The sequence below is a fragment of the Sinohyriopsis cumingii genome, chromosome 2, assembly GCF_028554795.1.
Source record: "Sinohyriopsis cumingii isolate HCF-2022 chromosome 2, ASM2855479v2, whole genome shotgun sequence".
Classification (NCBI taxonomy): Eukaryota; Metazoa; Mollusca; class Bivalvia; order Unionida; family Unionidae; genus Sinohyriopsis; species Sinohyriopsis cumingii.
In genome coordinates, this window is record NC_142962.1 from 24,172,707 (window position 1) to 24,192,705 (window position 19,999).

General features: G+C 33.7%; 2 protein-coding genes across 4 annotated transcripts in view; one reads left to right on the forward strand and one right to left on the reverse strand.

Annotated features, from left to right (window-relative positions):
* LOC149804479 (spermatogenesis-associated protein 17-like) overlaps positions 1-2,132 on the reverse strand; it is a 35,756-nt gene extending 33,624 nt beyond the window's left edge. Inside the window, exon 1 of the mRNA XM_089940694.1 lies at positions 2,030-2,132. Within this exon, the coding sequence (XP_089796820.1) occupies positions 2,030-2,097 (68 nt within the window). The 5' untranslated portion in view covers positions 2,098-2,132. The remainder of the gene's footprint in view (positions 1-2,029) is intronic.
* A 387-nt stretch (positions 2,133-2,519) lies between these two features.
* Positions 2,520-19,445, forward strand: LOC149804480 (uncharacterized). Of its 3 annotated transcripts, none has more exons than XR_016416026.1 (6): positions 2,520-2,665; positions 8,794-8,926; positions 10,120-10,417; positions 12,590-12,705; positions 15,391-17,477; positions 17,512-19,445. XR_016416026.1 is itself a non-coding variant. In XM_089940696.1 (5 exons), the coding sequence occupies exons 1-5, from the start codon at positions 2,610-2,612 to the stop codon at positions 15,880-15,882; spliced, it is 1,095 nt and encodes a 364-aa protein (XP_089796822.1). In that variant the 5' UTR covers positions 2,520-2,609; the 3' UTR covers positions 15,883-19,445. The 3 variants fall into 3 exon arrangements, 1 of the variants encoding a protein (XP_089796822.1); XR_016416025.1 differs by having other exon boundaries at positions 15,391-17,418; positions 17,453-19,445; XM_089940696.1 differs by having other exon boundaries at positions 15,391-19,445.
* The last annotated feature ends 554 nt before the right edge of the window (positions 19,446-19,999 follow it).

Here is a 19,999-nt window from a genome sequence, read left to right on the forward strand (position 1 = left end):
GATTGTTAAGTATGTAGAATTACCTTTGTAGTGTTTAATTTACATGCATATTTGAGAAATGAGTTTGAGTATTTTGTAGAGAATTATGTAGATTGTTAGCTTGTGGTCAGAAATAATTTTGTAATTGGCTATTAGGCTACTCTGTACTAACCTAGTGCACTTATTCATGTGATATGTTCATTTTACACATGCTTGAATTGTGAATATGGAAAATGGTTGATGTGTGTAAGATTAGCTAATATGGATACATTGATATATGAATATTTGTGTACTTTGTATGAGTTGTAATGTAAAGAAATGCATCTGATTGCTGTCATATTGTTTAATATAATGGGATTAGGAATATGTACTGATGTGACACAATTTATTGATGTGTGTATGAGAAGTAATTGATATGGTGCTTTTACTATAACATTATTTTACCATACAAGAATGTATGAGTATTTCAATGTAAATGAATGTGTGACCAAAGAAACTTAAAAGCCGTTATCTGATGATAGGCTGGGTGTGGCTTGAGATGTAAAGGCTAAGGAAAATATTGTACCATCCTTGTGTTTTCACAGGAAGCTTTTTGGGGGACAGAACTTCCAGTTCAGTTAAGTCACAAGTCTCTATGAGGGGAGAATGAAGGGAGACTAGCAGAGCAGTCAGAGTCAACAAGTCCAGTCAGTGAAGAGAGTCAAGGAGGAGGAGGAAAAGGAGTCAAGGAGGAGAAAGTGGAGGAAGAGGAGTATAGGGGAGTCAAGGAGGAGAAGGAATTTGGAGGAAGTTGGGAGGAAGAGAAGGAATTGCAGGAATAAGAGAGAAGAATACACAGATGAGTAGAATACAAAGACAGGTGGAAAGCTATCTCACACTACAAATCAAATGATGCAATAGACTATCACTGTGGGTCGTGCGGAAGGAGTACTTGGGAAATAATAATCATTTAATTATTGAATTGTCATTAAATTGTTATCAGTTGAATTTCACTTTTTTGTATATTCAATCATTTAACTGTCAGCATTGCTGCTCAGAGCTTTACATTTATCTTTCACTAATTTAACTTCCAACCAAAATCGAACCTGGGTGGGACTTCTATAATGTGTGTGTGTGTGTGATCTAGATTTTTACCGTAGCTTTAACAATTTTTCAGTCATATCACTACAATATCTGCAGTGTGACAGTTTATAATGATGTCTAGCACTGGGGCATCATGCCGCAGACATGTAGCATGATGTCCCACCTAGTCACATTATCCTGATATCAGGCCAACCAGTCCTAACACTCACCTCTTAATGCTGAGCGCCAAGCGAGGCAGCTGTTAGTACCATTTTTTAAAGCCTTTGGTATGACTCATCCGGGGATTAAACCCATGACCTACTGCATTAGAGGTGGATGCTCTAACCACCAGGCCACCGGAGCGATGACTTCTATAATTTAAATAAATATTGTAAGCCACCCACCACACACTTACCACAGTGATGGCATAACAATCATCCCGTCACAGAGTGAAAATCGCAGTGTGCTATTTCCACAAAACAGCATAAATGCCTTAACAAAGTGACAAATCTATACCTTTAATGGCATATCCATAAAAGCTAGGCAAGTTGGTCATTTTAAATTTCTGCTACCATGACGATGCTGTGTGCAATTACTGAAATTGTGTTATTTTTTTACCCTGGTTGGGTTCCCATAAAAAAATTACATTATTTGCATTACGAGTATCTAATTTTATGTGGCATTAGACACTGTAGGTTGTTTTTTAGTTGTATATAGAAAAACTGTCATCCTTTACAATATTTCGTGCAAATAGGATTGGAAATATATGAAAAATAAACAAGTATGGCAACTTTCAATAGCAGGTAAATTATTCTCGTTTATTTACGATTCGTTATTTTTTTAGTGCCGCGAGAATACGGTACACCATCCTAATAGGTGATTCTAAGGCAGCACATACGTAACTTTTGTTCACAATAGTTTAACAAGTAATAAAACTTGTGATTAAAAAAGCAATATTGTAAGCTAAATCCCAAAATAAATAACGTACTTTTTTCTACTGTACACAGTTTCAATCACTTTATCTGTCTGCTGTACAAGTCTGACCATGGTCGCCATTTTGTTATTATCCTCTGTTGTCAGTAGTGATCACGTAAAATCTCCGATCGGTACATCTCGCGGCTAGGTTGAAATAACCTCGGAAGTTGTTGTAGTAATACACATCTATGTTATGTTTTTGGTGACACGCCTCTGACAAGCACACCGCATATTGCAACAGAAAAAGCTGAAAAGTTCCGATTGTGACTTTCTATTCTTCCTCCGCCAATTGCCCCACGTGAACGAAAGTAGTTCAGAATATAGTTCAGTGGCGATTTAATTCAAAAGGCTTGAGGATATTCCGATTGGGTAAGAAGACGACAAAAAAAAAAAAAAAAAAAAGCAAACGGGACGGATTACAGTGTGTACTTTTCTAAAAGGTATTCCAAATGTTTAAAGCTAAAAAAATTAGCAAACCAGACTACAGTGTCTATAGAAACAAATTCAACATCATGGCGGAGTAAACAATGTATTATGTTATTGGATTGAGCAAGGGACCTGTTCCTGACGTGTTCTGATTGTTAGTTTTAGAAATGGCAATTTACATGCCACCCATTTCGCGTAAAAAGCGAGTGCCTGGTCGATATAAGTATGTCCTGATAGCTTTGCATAGTCAGTTCATCATCGCGAATGATATTCGCATAATATAACTCAGTGAAGTTTTGCGTGAAGGTCTCAAAATGTCGATAACGTTACTGAATTAGTTTATCGCACGAATGATTTCAACACCATTTTTATCAAGATACAGTAACAGGGCAATATCTGTTATTGGCGCTGTCGCGTGCTACAGGTAAACAAACATCTTGTACTGCTTAGACAAATCATACCATAAAAAGGCAATACGTACAAATTACAAATAATTTAATCAAACTATACAGTAGTAAAAGTCATGTATGCATTCAGTACTGAATATTTCAATAACGTGTACAGTGTTTTAGAATTTTATTACACATACCTTTAAATGGCGATTATTCACTTTATTTGGATTCTCATACATACATCCATATCTGGAAGGTCATTATTTATACGCCAAGACAAATAGATTAGTCAAAACTCAGTGTTGAAGTACTTGGACAGTTTTGGACAAGGTCATCCAAATTGTGTGATAACAATAAAAGCTATGCATGTTCAAAAAAAATTGATGATAGTTAAGTGCAGAGTATTCAGTTATCTAGATCGAATAGACTTTGGCTAAACTATAACCCTACCAGTTTTAAAAGCAAACAATTCTAGAAACCAGAAATGGATAGCATGCAGTAGGACTGCTTGTTTCAATTGGGATTTACCATTTGTGTTGAAATGCCACTAAATCAACAGTATTAAGGATCCCTTGGGACAGTCAGGTTAGAAATTTTAAATCAATGTAGTATTTTTAATAACCTTGATGGTTTTCATTTTTAAAATCAGTGGGATGGGTATAACCAAACAGGAGAGGATATTCTGATGGAGGGGGCGGCATACATTATAGATGATGCAGACAATGTTTGTATACCTGTGGCATGTGACCATTCAATCCTATATGAAAATGAACTCTTCCATAACTCTAGGACCAACATGGTGGATCACATGTATGCAAACCACTCTTTTTCAGGATGTATCAGAGGTAAAAAGCTGATTCAGACAAAGCTTATTTTGCTCAAATTATGAGCTGATTTGTGCTAAATAACACATATGGACTAAAAATATGAAACTGAGGTCCTGCCATATTTATGATTTAATTCAATACAATATCATATATATTCTACTAATCTGGTAGACCTAGTAATAACTAAGCAATGAAACTGATAACGTAAAAAAATGGTGGTTGAAACATGAAATATATTTAGAAAAGTATGTTATTTTTTTCTGTTAATTCATAATGAATCATTGAATTTTATGCCATTTAGTAACACATACTGGTCTTGGTGTTAATGGCTTTGTTAGATTCAGTGATAGCAGTAAAGTACACTATGCTATTGTACAGTACGCTAAAGTAAAGTACACTATAACTCTTCACACAAAATTTGTTGTGGTAAATATAATGCAAAACAAACTCCAATTAGCACAGGGAATCTATAATTAAAAAAGCATGGTAAAATTTATATGAATTACTTCTTCATAGTGTTGAAAGTAGGTCATACTGGCATGAGATATGAAAAGTTTTAAAATGTTTTTTCAGATATATTATTTCAAAGAATAACTTTATATTTTATTTCTTGTAAACACTGAAAAGTTATTTTAATTTTTAAAAATTTAAATCAAGTAGCACATATCTGTTTTACTCTGATTTTGGCTGGAAATTTGCTAATAACTATCTTATGTAAATTTAAAGCTGAAAATCAACCTTGTACATTCTCTTACTAACTTTTCAAAACTAGTGATAGATTCTAAAATAAATTAGTATGTGTGTTCCATTGTTTTTCTTGTAATATTTCACATGGTCCAAATCAGCCAATAATTTGGGCAGAATCAGCCAATATTTGTATCAGATGAGTGGTGATCTGTATATTGATACAAATGGTGCTGAAATCATTAAATAAGTTTCATATATATATATATATATATATATATATATATATATATATATATATATATATATATATATATATATATATATATGTGTGTGTGTGTGTGTGTGTGTGTGTGTGTTCTAGCTGTGGGTTCAACATGCAGTTTCTATTAGGAAATCAAAATTTGTTGAGTGCAATATCATTATTTGTATTAGTGTACAATCCAGGAATCATTTCTCTTTATCCATTACTTGACAAGCATTTCTGGGTTTTATTGGCATTGAAGTATCTCCCTTTATTTCTTTCTATCTTATTATTAATCTTTAGATTAAACCATCAGGAATCCATTCCATTTACTTGACTTCTTATGGGAAACTGCTTACCACTGGTGTACATTTGCAAATCTTAGGTCACCCCTACAGACCATTTCTTTAATGCATGCTGATAGCTGCCTTTTGGACCATCACAACTGTTTATGAAATAAGGATTGACAGAAGATTTTGTGTATGCATTGAATTCATTTGCAACTTATCAGTTAATCCTACAGTCAGTCCAATTGTAAAAATAGCAGATGTGGTCCAAATAAATTTTGGTTTCATTTGGGTAAGAATTTCTGGGGAACAAAATATATGACTTTTGTGTAAATACTGTGCTGACATAACAAGGAAATCAACAGGTCTAGATAATATTGGGCCATGTCTCTTGAGGTCTGCTTCAAATATAATGTCTGAATTGCATAGCTTACATATGTAATCTAAGTATATCCACCTGTTTTTTCCCACACATGGAAATTGGCAAAAAGTTACCCCATCAACAACTAGTCTAACAGCAAAGAAGTTGTAAAAAATGTGGACCAATATCTATCTTACCAAGTCTGTTCAAACTACTTGAAAAACATGTAGATTGATTGCCGCCTTAGATTAAGGAAATTAATTGAATTCATATTAGTTTGATCCGTACTATTCATGTTAGATGATCTTAGAAAATCTTTTTACATTGTTGATTACAATATTCTTATCAATAAATTAAACATTTATCAATGTGATGATTTAATGATTGCATGGTTTACATCATATCTAACAAGCAGTGTGTCAAAATAGATAGTAGTTTTTCTAAAGAAGAATCAGTTACATGTGGAGTACGAAAGGGATCAATCCTGAGCCCACATGCTTTTTCAATTTCATAAAAGATCTGCCACTTAAAATAGGTAATTATATTTCATCTACTGATGTATATGCAGATGGCACCACTATATCAGATTTTCATCAGCTAAAATCAGACCTAGAGGTCTCCCTTCAGATAATCTTACTTACCGGTAGAATAGATTCCTGTTGTAAGGAAAATGGCATGAAAGTAAACACAGATAAGACTAAAGTATTAGTGATTACTATGTAAGAAAGTGAGTAAAATTGGAAAATAACAATTTGAATCACCTATAACAGAGTCTTTGGGGTGATGATTGACAATAGTTTGCACATGCTTTTAAATTAAGTAACAGAAAGAAGTGAAACCAACAAATTTTGTAAAAGTCAACAAACACTTTATATCCATAGAATACAAAATGAAAATTCAAAAGACACTTAGAATATTATGAACTGAATCCCAAATAATCCTAATATTCAGTCACAAGTCCAAAAGTATAGAAAGTTCCATATGAATTCCAATAGTCTAGAATGTCTTGATGTTTCACAATGACATAATCCAGAATGACTTTTTAATCCCTAAGTAATATCTTTGTTCAAAACTCTGACCAGTACTTTATAATTCCAATAAATAATTTAAATAAATGAGTCCTTATAAATTATATCTGAACACAAATAAAATCTCTAATCATAGATTCCCAAAGACTGTTATGAAATAGGAATTAGTAATTGCTTACCACATCCTATATATACTAATTACACTTGACCTAAGACACAACAGAATTTCCTACTGAAAAACCATGGTCTTAAACTCAAATTTTAGTAAACATTGCCAAAAATATATGACAGAAATCATGTAGGCAAAAACACTACTCTCAGTCATGGACAAAGGTCAAGCACACAATATAAATTAAATATACATAACAGTGGAATAAACATATTTATGTCAGATCTCATGATGTCAATTCTTGTCTGGTTATTTAAAAAGATAAGACCATATCTATCAACTTAACATAGGCTAATATATTGCAAAAACTATATACAACCATACCTCAACTACTGTAATGTTTCTGCGGAAACACTTCTGATACTACTGAGGTGGCCTAGTGGTTAGAGCGTCTGCCTCAGATGTGGTAGGTGGTGGGGTCGAACCCCAGCCGAGTCATACCAAAGACTTATAAAAATGGTACTAACAGCTGCCTTGCTTGAGACACACACACACACACACACACACACACATATACAGCTGCCTTGCTAGGCACTCAGCATTAAGAGGTTAGTGTTAGGACTGGTCTGCCTGGTGTCAGGAGAATGTGACTGGCATGATGCCCCAGTGCTAGAAATCACTATAAACTACCACACTGCAAACATTATAGCAATGTCTGAAATTTTTTTAAAGTTACATTAAAAATCCAAATCACACACACACAACAATTTTGACAAGAATATATGCAAATTATTTCACTTGCAAAAAGTAACTTACAGACTCATCCTAGATAATGCTGAAAACATCCCAAATTCCAAGAATGATATTAAAATGCCATTAGTTAATGAATGAATATTTTTAGGAAAGGCTGGACTTAGGCTCAAAGTTTCAAACAATATGGCCCCATTATATATCAATGGACCATTTCATTAGAAAATAAGGCAACACTCCCAATTTAAGATCAGTTTCAACAAACCACATTTCCATTATATATAAATGGACTATTTCATTAGACAATAAGGCAACACTCCCAATTTAAGATCAATTTCAACTAACCACATTTCCATTCTAAAACCAAATAAAGAACTCTATAAGAATAGTTTTCGATATTTAGGGCCACTCATTTTTAACTAATCCCAAAGGAAATTAGAGAAAGAACAAATATAAATGCATTTAATTATAATCTAATTCAATTGGGAAGAAAATTGGAACCTGTTTGATTTGACAAATACATTACTACTGTACTTAAAGTATAAATTCTCAAACCTTACACTTTGTTGTCTTTCTATTTGTGTACTGTGTATACACAATGTACCTAGATGAAAGCTTGTTCTTACAAAATTTCATGTTTATTATGTGTGTGTGTGTGTGTGTGTGTGTGTGTGTATATATATATATATATATATATATATATATATATATATATATATATATATATAATGATTATTATTATTAGTATTGTTATTGTGTGCAACTATTACATGTACATAGGAACCTTAAACTCTCAAATGCTGTGAAAAACATCCTGGAGTGACTCATTAAATTCGTTGCTTACACCTACATCCAAAATGACTATTCCTGTTATTAATGTCATAAAAAGAAGTTCAAACATTATTTTTTGTAAAACATTCACTGACACAGTTATCATTTATATTATTATTATTATGTTCATTGTTATGAATGTTCTTATTAGTATCATTGCTATAGCTTGTGCATAATTTGGACCTTTGCAACCCATTGTGGCAGTAAATTCTAGTTTATCTTATCTCTGAATTATTAGGCTTGACAAAGTATATTGCAACTTACTGCACAGTATCTGTTGTATAAATGGTCTCAACATGCCGCCAAGTATGGGTTGTATTAATGGTCTCAACATACTGCCCAGTATGGATTGTATTTATGGTCTTTACTTACTACCCAGTATGGGTTGTACTAATGGTCTCAGCATACTGCCAAGTATTGTTTTATTAATGGTCTCAACATGTTGCCCAGTGTGGGTTTTATTAATAGTCTTTACTTACTGCCCAGTACGGGTTGTATTAATAGTCTCAACATACTGCCCAGTATGGGCTGTATTAATGGTCTCAACATACTGCCAGTATGGTTTGTATTAATAGTCTCAACATACTGCCCAGTATGGGTTGTATTAATGGTCTCAACATAGTGCCAGTATGGGTTGTATTAATGGTCTCAACATACTGCCAGTATGGTTTGTATTAATGGTCTCAACATACTGCCACGTATGGGTTGTATAAATGGTCTCAACATACTGTAAGCATGGGTTGTATTAGTGGTGTCTGCATACTGCCCAGCATGGGTTGTATTAGTAGTTTTAACTACTGATTTACACATGAATAACTCTATTATTATTTATCACCAGCCCTGATACTTTTCGAGTCATAAGCACAGAGGCAGAGGAGCATTACTTTGAAGCCAGCCCTCCTTACTGCCAAGAATGGAAAAAGAGTGCATCAGGACTTCAGCTTCCAGACATATACAACAGAAATACACAGGTAATTTTACAATTATACACAAAATTTAATATTTATCTAACCATAGAGTATGTTGAAAAGCAATGATTCAAGACAATTCATATGGTTTAGACACTTATTTGAAATAAAACCTACCTTTTTCGTGCATTTTGTTTTGTATTGCATGGATCCAAAAATATCAATGTGAATTTTCCATTTTTTAAGACAAGTACAAATGCCCTGTAAACATATTTATTTTTTATGGATGAATGCCTTTAATATGAAATCACTTACCAACTTTATTTCAGGGAAAAGACAAGCAATTAATTAAATAAAGTATTGTGAGCATTTCTCAAGGAACTTTGATTATAGTCCTCCCTCATGCTGACCTTCAATGACCTCTAATCCAAGCATGATTTTAAAATTCATGCAGTGATATGTTGCAGATTTTAGTGTACTGATTTGTTATATGCAGATTATTTGGATATAATTTAAATGTGCTCAAATGTGAAAGCAATAAAAATTACTACTAATTATGACAATTCTTTCAATAAATTATATTTTATGAAACATTCTACTATGTCAGTCATTTTTTGTCAGCAATCACAAAGATTTGAATGCCTATGGCATTATATTATAGCTGTCTGTTTGTCATTCCGGAATCAATAATATCATTAAGGTTCAAGTGTAGTAGTTTCTGTATAGACAAAACATATAGTACCAGTATCACTTTTCTGATGGCACTATCATCAACATTAAGTTCTTACTTATGAGTTCAGTCTTATTGACACTGTTGTGTTTTTAGTCATGAAATTTGGGGTTACATTGACCTATTGTTTATGCTCAAGTAGACATAGCATTCCTACAGATTCTTGTTCACTGTTGCCTGCAGTCATGTTATTTGATATGTTGATGCATCATGCACAGTATTACAATACTGACACAAAACTTGGTAGCTGTGACCTATATTTCACATTCTTTTACTTTTTTATTATATTGTTACATGTTTATCTCAGTTTCCAAGACACTATCTGTGGTGCCATGCAAATCAATATGTTGGAAGATTATGGGTAATAAAAGGAGCTAGACCATTCAGACAAAATGACCATAATGCTATTGTTAGAAGTTTTCTTTTTGGTATTGAGTTCATTTACAAGTTATGCTTTTTGTTAGGAGTCAGTAGTAAATTATAGGCAGTGATATTATAGATTGATGCATGAATGTTCCTATATTAGGTATTCCCTAAAAGTGTGCCTGACTACAGGGCAAACAGACCTCATCCTACAAGCTGCGGATTTCTTCGCCATAATGTTCGATTGTTGAATGAACCAGTATGTAGTGTGTTCACTGAGAGTACAGATGCTGAGCAAGCTCAATGGTGGCCATCATGGGTATCCAATGAACCACTTCACAAGCCTCCACATACTCTTGACACAATCTACAGGGAAGACTACCATCGGGAGAACAGCCTGGATCAACAGGGTTCACTTCGTCATACTGCAAACCCCAACACTGAACCTGCCCATGGAATAGGTATGAATACTATAATTGAAAATTTGTTTGCATCATTAAATTTGAGCCAATTGTTAATTTGGGCATATTAGTGACAGTATCAATGGACATATTAGTGACAGTATCAATGGGCATATTAGTGACAGTACCAATGAACATACTAGTGACAGTACCAATGGGAATATTAGTGACAGTATCAATGGGAATATTAATGACAGTATCAGTGGGCATATTAGTGACAGTATCAATGGGCATATTAGTGACAGTACCAATGGGCATATTAGTGACAGTACCAATGGGCATATTAGTGACAGTACCAATGGGCATATTAGTGACAGTACCAATGGGCATATTAGTTACAGTATCAATGGTCATATTAATGACAGTATCAATGGGTATATTAGTGACAGAATCAATGGGCATATTAGTAACAGTACCAATGGGCATATTAGTGACAGTATCAATGGGCATATTAGTGACAGTACCAATGGGCATATTAGTGACAGTACCAATGGGCATATTAGTGACAGTATCAATGGGCATATTAGTAACAGTACCATTGGGCATATTAGTGACTGTACCAATGGGCATACTAGTGACAGCACCAATGGGCATATTAGTGACAGTACTAATGGGCATATTAGTGACATTATTAATGGGCATATTAGTGACAGTATCAATGGGCATACTAGTGACAGTATCAATGGGGATATTAGTGACAGTATCAATGGGCATATTAGTGACAGTATCAATGGGCATATTAGTGACAGTACCAATGGGCAAAGTAAATGTTTGATAAAATAGTTTACAATTTTGAGTTTCATGGAAGAAAATGGCTTTCAAAATTACCTCCTCGTTAAACAGATCTTAAGTAAGTTTAGAAGTTTAAAATTGTCACAGGTTGGTTGCAGGGTTTTACATTACACATTACTAGTATCGTCTCACCATAAAAATTTCATGCTCATGAAATTTGAGTGAAAATGACTCGCTCTGCTAATTTCTCTAAACGGTTATCATTTTATGCATGCTAAAATGTTGTGATTTACAGTAATTACTGAGTCAACATCTGTGCTGGCATTGAACTTGTGATTTAGAGTAATTGCTGACTCAACATTTTCTATACTGGCATTGAAGTTGTTATTTACAGTAATTGCTGAGTCCACATCTTCTGTGCTGACATTTAAACTTAGTGATTTACAATAAATTGCTGAGTCAACATTTTTTGTATTGTCTTTAATCGTTTGCAGCAATCACTCCAAAAATGTTAGTAGCTTGCTTGGCTCATAGTTATCAATTGTAATTTGTATAATGAATGGTCGACTTCTGTCTTTTATAATAAATATAATTTCATCAAGATCTCACTTTTTGCTACTTAAAAGTTTATAAACATTCTGCTCTTTTTAAGCAGAGACTGTTTGCAGAGATTTGGGCTGTTGTGACCAAATTCTAAAACAAAATGTGGATCAGGTTCAATCAGATCTATTGATTGCCCTTCTTTGTCATATATACACTACTTAGTCCAACTCCATACCAAGATATTTTGTAATAACATTGTGGCCACTGTATCTGTCACCAAAACAGAGGCAACCTGCAGTCTTAGAGACTACTGTGATTCAGACACACCATTCTTCAGAACATGTTTATATTTTACCTACCAACGTCATTAAAAGAGAACATTTTTAAGGTGCCAGTTTCAAAAGCTTCAACGAGTGTCTCCCTCTTTGCATGAAAAGCACGTGACTTTTGTATCCAAATTATTTGCATTAATATTAGAAATAGATATATTTACTTTATTTTTCTTGGAAAGCAATAACAGTGGATTAAAATCACCTCCAAAGATTTAACCTATTAAATCTTTCATGAAAATACATATAGGAAAAACATAAATACCACTAGCATATTTTTCTGTTGATTCCAGATGCTTGTTCAAGGTAATATTGTATATTTTTTAACTAAGAGCCTTTGTATGGCTCCTGATTAGAAAAAAACCCTACTATTTGTGACAAACTTCTTACAAGTAAACAAAGTATAATTTTTTCCATGAGACGAAAAAAGATGAATGAATGCCTGACATGTCTCACAAAAAAATGTAAATGTTAATCACTTGAGTAAACTGTACATAAAAATATTGAATTGTTCCATTATTAATTTCTGGAGTTTAAATGCATATATAATTCTTTATCAATTTGACAGTTCCTGTGAATTTTCTGAGACCAAGAGATGACAGCCAGCAACTGATACTAGAGAACATATCCTATGAGCATATGTATAACTGTAGAAATGATAAAAATTATCCAGTAAGGTCTAAGGTAAGGTGCTGTTTACAACTCTAAAATACTTGCATGTGATGTGTGCCATGTTTTGCATGGTGTCTGTATTTGAGAGAGAGAGAGGGGGGAACCCTGATGGTATTTATGTATCTTATATCTTATATTCCTACCACTATCCAAAAACCTTGATCAGAATCAAAACAAACAGGTATGCATGTTTCACATTTAAAAAAGTATGTTTGGTTATAGAATTTAAGAAAATACTGAACATAAGGCATGAAAAATATAACATTTTTAAAATAAATTGACTCCTGACACTTGGAAAAAGCCACAACCTGACAATTTATATATCAGTTAAATAAAAGACAATCTTTTCTGTATCAAAATGATACCTAATTAAGGAAAGATTCATTAGAACAATATTATTTTATTATTTTGAATTTGAATTTTGAAGTGTTTGGTAGAAAATGATTCCTTTTAGGATGTGGTAGTTACCTTATTAATCATAATTATTGTACAATCGGTGACTATTAAATGACATTATTATTGTCACATGATAGAGTTTCCATGCTGTACAATATGTGAATGAAAAAAGATAGTAATATTGCCTCACGACAAAATTTCCATGCTGTACAATCTGGGACTGTAAAATGACAATAATATAGCCTCATGATAAAGTTCCATGATATACAATCTGGGACTGTAAAATGACAGTAATATTGACACATGACAAAGTTTCCATGCTGTACAATCTGTGACTGTACAATGACAGTAATATTGCCACATGACAAAGTTTCCATGCAGTACAGTCTGGTGCTGTAAAATGGCAATAATATTGCCACATGATAAAGCTTCCATGCAGTACAGTCTGGGACTATAAAATGGCAGAAATGGTACTATGTGATAAAGCTTCCATGCTGTACTATCAGTTACTGTAAAACAACATTACTATTGACACATGATAATGTTTCCATGTTGATTCTAGTTGCACATCAAAAATGTTCAACAGGCCATGTGTTCACAAAGAACCTCATCTTTGGTTGTGCATTATAATAAAACTGATTCTATAACAAGCAGGAGCATTATTGTGTTTGATTAGGAATGAGACATTGGCCCATCATTTTTATATCAGACAAAAGTCTGTGGTACTAAATTGCTGCAATTTTTCTCGATTGTCAATATTTCATGTGAGTGGAGCCAGTTTGTGTTGGGATTAACTCATTTCCCTTTTTCATAATGTGGTAGGGACCTGTTTGCATTAGGATTGGACCCTTTTCCTTTTTTCATAATGTGATAGGGGCCCGTTTCCATTGAGATTGGACCCTTTCCCCTTTTTCATTATCTGATAGGGACCTGTTTGCATTGGGGTTGGACACATTTCCCTTTTTCATAATGTGGTAGGGGCCTGTTTACATTGAGATTGGACCCTTTTCCCTTTTTTGTAATGTGATAAGGGCCTGTTTGCATTAGGGTTGGACCCCTTTTCTTGATGTGATAGGGGCCTGTTTACATTGGAATCTGACCCATTTCCCTTTTTCATATTACTCTTTATAATGCTTACAAGAATTGCTGCCAGATGTGATACATGTAAATTATAACATTGACTACATAAATTTAACAGCAATCTTCATCAGAAAAAAATTAAATCACATCTTTTTACATGCTTGTATTACAGGGTATACTGCACATATTTCTCATGAATGATCAAGAAATTAAGCATGAATATGCATTCAGATTAAGAAGCTGTAAATACACTTCTATTCCCATTTTAGCTAAGTGGGCCCCTAGTGAGAAAGCTGTGAATACACTTCTGTTCCCATTTTAGCTAAGTGGGGCCCCTAGTGAGAAAGCTGTGAATACACTTCCTATCTCATTTTTCTCAGTGGGCCCCTAGTGAGAAAGCTGTGAATACTCTTCCATTCTCATTTTAACTCAGTGGGTCCCTAGTGAGAAAGAATATTTAAATGCATTTCCATTCCCATTTTAACTAAGTGGGGCCCCTAGTGAGAAAGTTGTGAGTACATTTCCATTCCCATTTTAGCTAAGTGGGTCCCTAGTGAGAAAGCTGTGAATACATTTCCATTCCCAATTTATCTAGGTGGGCCCCTAGTGAGAAAGCTGTGAATACATTTTCATTCCAATTTTAGCTAAGTGGGCCCTTGGTGAGAAAGCTGTGAATGCATTTCCATTGCCATTTTAGCTAAGTGGGCCTCTAGTGAGAAAGCTGTGAATACATTTCCATTGCCATTTTAGCTAAGTGGGCCCCTAGTGAGAAAGCTGTGAATGCATTTCCATTCCCATTTTAGCTGTATGGGTCGCTTGTGAGAAAGCTGTGAATGCATTTCCATTTTAATTAAGTATGCCCCTAGTGAGAAAGCTGTGAATGCATTTCCATTCCCATTTTAGCTGTGTGGGCCCCTAGTAAGAAAGCTGTGAATCCATTTCCATTTCCAATTTAGTTAAGTGGGCCCCTTGTGAGAAAGATGTGAATACATTTCCATTTTAGCTAAGTGGGCCCCTAGTGAGAAAGCTGTGAATGCATTTCCATTCCCATTTTAGCTGTGTGGGCCCCTTGTGAGAAAGCTGTGAATGCATTTCCATTTTAACTAAGTGGGCCCCTAGTGAGAAAGCTATGAATACATTTCCATTTCCATTTTAGCTAAGTGGCCCCTTATCCTTGACCTGTATTATATCTTGTATTCATTTAATCTGATTCAATTGCAGCGTCATGGAGCTTTGGTGTGGAAGCAGATGAGTGCTGATATGGCACAAAAGTTCATAGAACATAATCAGAGATTGTCAGGAGCAAAACAAATGCAAGAAGTCAGTATGACATCCGTACCTTCCATGGCTCCATACAAGCAAGTGATCTCAGCAGAGGAAGGGGTAAGAAGACAGGAAGAAGCTGAAAAAAAGGAAAACCAAGAAGCCAGTAAAGGTCTTGTGACTCAAGCCATCCCCAGCATGTTGCAAGAATCCAACCAAAAACCATCAGGGGATGAGAAACCATCAGGTCTTGTTATAGAAGAAACCAAGAAAACAAACACTGAAAATGTAGAGGTTCCCATTGAACAAAAATCAAATGCAACAACTGTTGCACATCAAAATAACAAATCTCCTCCATCCTCTAAGGTGGGATCACCAAAAGCATCAAGGTCAAGGAGGTCATCAGTGGCAAAATCTACACCAATTGTTCCATCTAAGGAGTCTCTTTAATCCCCTGTTAATACCTCCACAGTCCTGTGTCTCAGTTAAAACTTAAAGAAGTAAAATATGAGTAAAGTACACCAAAAGGTATACACAGTCCAACCATTAATGTGGTTCAGGTGCAAAATCATTAAGAAAATACTTCAGTATAGATAAATAAGGATGTCATATCTAGTGTTTTGATTTTAATGTGATGAATACCAGGTAGGTGTCTTTTTCTTAAAACTATTGATTTAGATTTATTGGGGATGGGTTCTGATTTATGTTGAGCATACACAATTTTACATAATATTCTAATTAATTACTGACTAATTGGAAACTATATTCCCCAGTGTACAGTATCATGGTGCATACAAAATGAAGACATTTTAACATGGTGCATACAAGATAAAAGACAGTGTGTCATAAAACTTTAATTTTATAAAGCTTCAGTTTGACATTTTCCAGTAAGTATTAATTAATTAACTCTTAACAGTAAGTCTTAAGTTGGGGTGGAGCCATCAAAAGGTATAATGGAGTAATGATGGAAAAATACCAACTGGGGTGAAGTGGAGGAAAATAATAAGTAGTGGAGCTAAAAGGAAGTTGAAATGTGGCCACTACAGCTTATCTGTCAGAGTCTGGAATAATTTAAATACCAACCTGATTCTTAGTTAACCTTTCTTGTTCATTGGGTGAAGTCACATTATTATGTAAGACACCTACTGAAGACACATATAACTTACATCTTTAATGAGATGTTGAATTTTACCGCAATTGTATTTTATTTGTGCATATATGATGGTGACTTGCAATACTGATGTAATTAACAGTGCAGTATTACATTCTTCATATACTGTTAGTAGAAATCGGGGTTATATTTGTTAGCAAATGGTATGCATAATATGTCAACAAAAGTAGAAAAGACTGATTGCTGTCTTTGTTGCTTAGAGTTTTTGTTGCAAGTTTTCAGGGCAAATATCTGTATTTACAGTACAACATAAAGTGATAGTATGTCATATGCAATGCTGCCACTGTGTTGCAAGCTTTTGCATGCATTGTCATAGCTGCGTACTGAAGTGTTACTTGAAGACACTAAGGTTTTGAAGCATTGCTTCCTTTAGTGAATAAACATTGTATTACAAGGAAAATCAACCCAAATTTAATTCAGTATGAATTAATTATTTATCTAGATCAAGATTTCTGTTATTTGCACAACAAGTTCTAACACTGTTTCCACATAACTTCAGTGTTCTTTAGGTTAATATTATCAAATAACTACAGTGTTCTGTAGGTTAATATTATCAAATAACTACAAGGTTCTTTAGGTTAATATTATGAAATAACTACAAGGTTCTTTAGGTTAATATTATCAAATAACTACAATGTTCTGTAAGTTAATATTATCAAATAACTACAAGGTTCTTTAGGGTAATATTATGAAATAACTGCCAAGTTATTTAGGTTAATATTAACAATTAACTACATTGTTCTTTAGGTTAATATTATCAAATAACTACAATGTTCTGTAGGTTAATATTATCAAATAACTACAAGGTTCTTTAGGTTAATATTATGAAATAACTGCTGAGTTATTTAGGTTAATATTATCAAATAACTACAAGGTTCTGTAGTTTAATATTATCAAATAACTACAAGGTTCTTTAGGTTAATATTATGAAATAACTGCAGTTAATATTAACAATTAACTACAGTGTTATAAACCCATATCCTGTTCTCCATATTACATGTGTAATATCTCATGATGTTTTGGATGACACAGTGATGTCATATAGGGCCAATTGTTGCTGTCTTTTTGCATATCAGCTTTTGCATTTATACAACTATTCAAGTCCATTTTATTCTCAAGATCGAGGGATAATAGAATTATGGATTTGTAATGAGCAACATTTGTCTACGTTATTTTGATAATGTCTTCTTTCTGTGATTGTTTTGTACATTGCTGTGATAATATCAGTAAGAATTTTTTTTATGCCATAATCCTCCACTTGACCTGTCACGTCACTTGCTTGTACTTAATATTTATTTGCACTATTGATATGAAATCTATACTGCACAAAATGTTTGGCATAATGTTATTATTATGATTATTTTAATTGTTTTGAACTTTTGCTTTTGTTTCATGGATTGTTATTTTTAGAACACAGACATGTCTTGCAGTTTAAGTGATTGAACTATTTGTATTCATTCTGCTTCAGGTGAAAGTAGTTAAGGCTATTTTTTAAATCCAGTCCATATTTAAGCATATCAGAATCAAGCCAATGTCTAAATAAATGATCTGGGAAGAATGTATTGTTTTAAAGATGTAATGCACATAAGCTTTCACAAATGTTACAGAGAATTTTCACAACCAAAAGTAATTTGATATTTGTAACAATGCAAGCATTGGCATTAATAATCTCAACTGTATCCATTTTTGGGACTATGGCCTGTTTTATCTCATATATAGTTTTTTCTGCCCACCATAATGCAGAACAGATTATGTCATGATATCTATACATCCATCTCCACAATTGTCCACAATCTGCAGTTACCAAAGATTTTGGAGTCAAACTGTTAACGATCAAGGTTACTGTAATGGAAAGAAGAAAAATGGCTTCCAAACAATAAGTAAAGTTCTCCATCACCTACAGTTGCCAAACTTTGTGGATGGCTTTCACTTTGGGTAAGAAAGATCCTTATTGATTTCAGAGAGATGCCTTTTGATGCTGGGGTCAGAAGGAAAAAGGTCGAGGTCACATTGACTGAAGGAAGAAGAAAGGGTTTTGTATAATTACTTCGGTACTTTGACCAAAGTTTGTGTAGGGGCATGTCCTTAAGGTGTGGAAGAGGCCAATTGATTTCAGGATAAAAAATGCAGGTTCATTAACATTCAGTCAAAATGGTTTGCAGAATAACGTTTGTTCTGGATCAAAGTTTGTCGATGGCTTACAGTTAAGGAAAGAGAGAAAGCTAATGATTCTGGGGTCTAAGGTTCAGAAGTCACAGTGTTAAGTCTAATAAGAAAATAATGGTTTCTAAACATTAAATCTTATTAAAGATCATCAAGATCCATTGCTTAATAATTTTTCTTCCTAAATGAACAATAATGTATTACTGCCAACATAGAAGACTATTAAGCATGGGGGGTGGGGGGTGGGGGGTATATTTCATTCATGGTATTCTGTTATTAGTTACTGCAAATACTATGTACATTTATGATGGTTGCAATCCAGTTTTTATTGAATTGTACATCCAATTTGTAGGCTGATTTTATTTCTCCTCAGAAATTAGAAATGACTTGGCATTACTTTGTGTTGTTGGCTTTGCTGCTTGAAATGGTTTTGTTACTGCTAATCTTTTATTTAATCACTTTGAAAAAAGCTTTTTTTTACTGGTCATGTGCAATAAGCATGGTCAGATTCATTGCCGACAAAGCATTTGCTCATAAGAGTGCCTCAGATTTTTTTAGTGTTATGTCCATACCTCTATTATGACAGAGTATATATTTATATATTTTACAGATTTCTATGTAGAGTAAAATGAAATTAGAATTTATATTTCTTTGCAAATAAAATGTCATAAAAAATAAATGGTGTTCATTTATTTTTTTCCAATCTCAATTAATAGGAGTTTATGAATTGTGCATATTTGTTTGCATCAGCTTGAAAGGGCATGCAAATTACTACATGATAATGACAACTATAATCTAACAAGCACTCATTAGAAAATGTAACCAAAAACCACAATTGCTGCATGAAGGTAGCTTGAAGAAAGAAAGAAAGAAACTGATTGTGTGGAATATGAAGTCTGACTGTGTAAAAATGAAGTCTGACTGTGGAATATGAAGTCTGACTGGAATATGAAGTCTGACTGTGTAGAAATGAAGTTTGACTGTGGAATATGAAGTCTGACTGTAGAATATGACTGTGGAATATGAAGTCTGACTGTGTGGAATATGAAGTCTGACTGTAGAATATGAAGTCTGTGTAGAAATGAAGTTTGACTGGAATATGAAGTCTGACTGTGTAGAAATGAAGTTTGACTGGAATATGAAGTCTCAAATGCTCAGTTTACTATTATGTACTCCTACTTTATCATACTTGCAAAAACATAAACACAAAACTTGAATAAGGAATCTGACATG

Excerpts from the sequence above, each read along its gene's own strand:
- LOC149804480 (XM_089940696.1), top strand. The coding sequence starts at position 2,610 with ATGGCAATTTACATGCCACCCATTTCGCGTAAAAAGCGAGTGCCTGGT. Across the intron at positions 2,666-8,793 it reads CGAGTGCCTGGTCGATATAA|CCCTGATACTTTTCGAGTCA; the intron begins GTATGTCCTGAT and ends ATTTATCACCAG. Across the intron at positions 10,418-12,589 it reads TGAACCTGCCCATGGAATAG|TTCCTGTGAATTTTCTGAGA; the intron begins GTATGAATACTA and ends TCAATTTGACAG.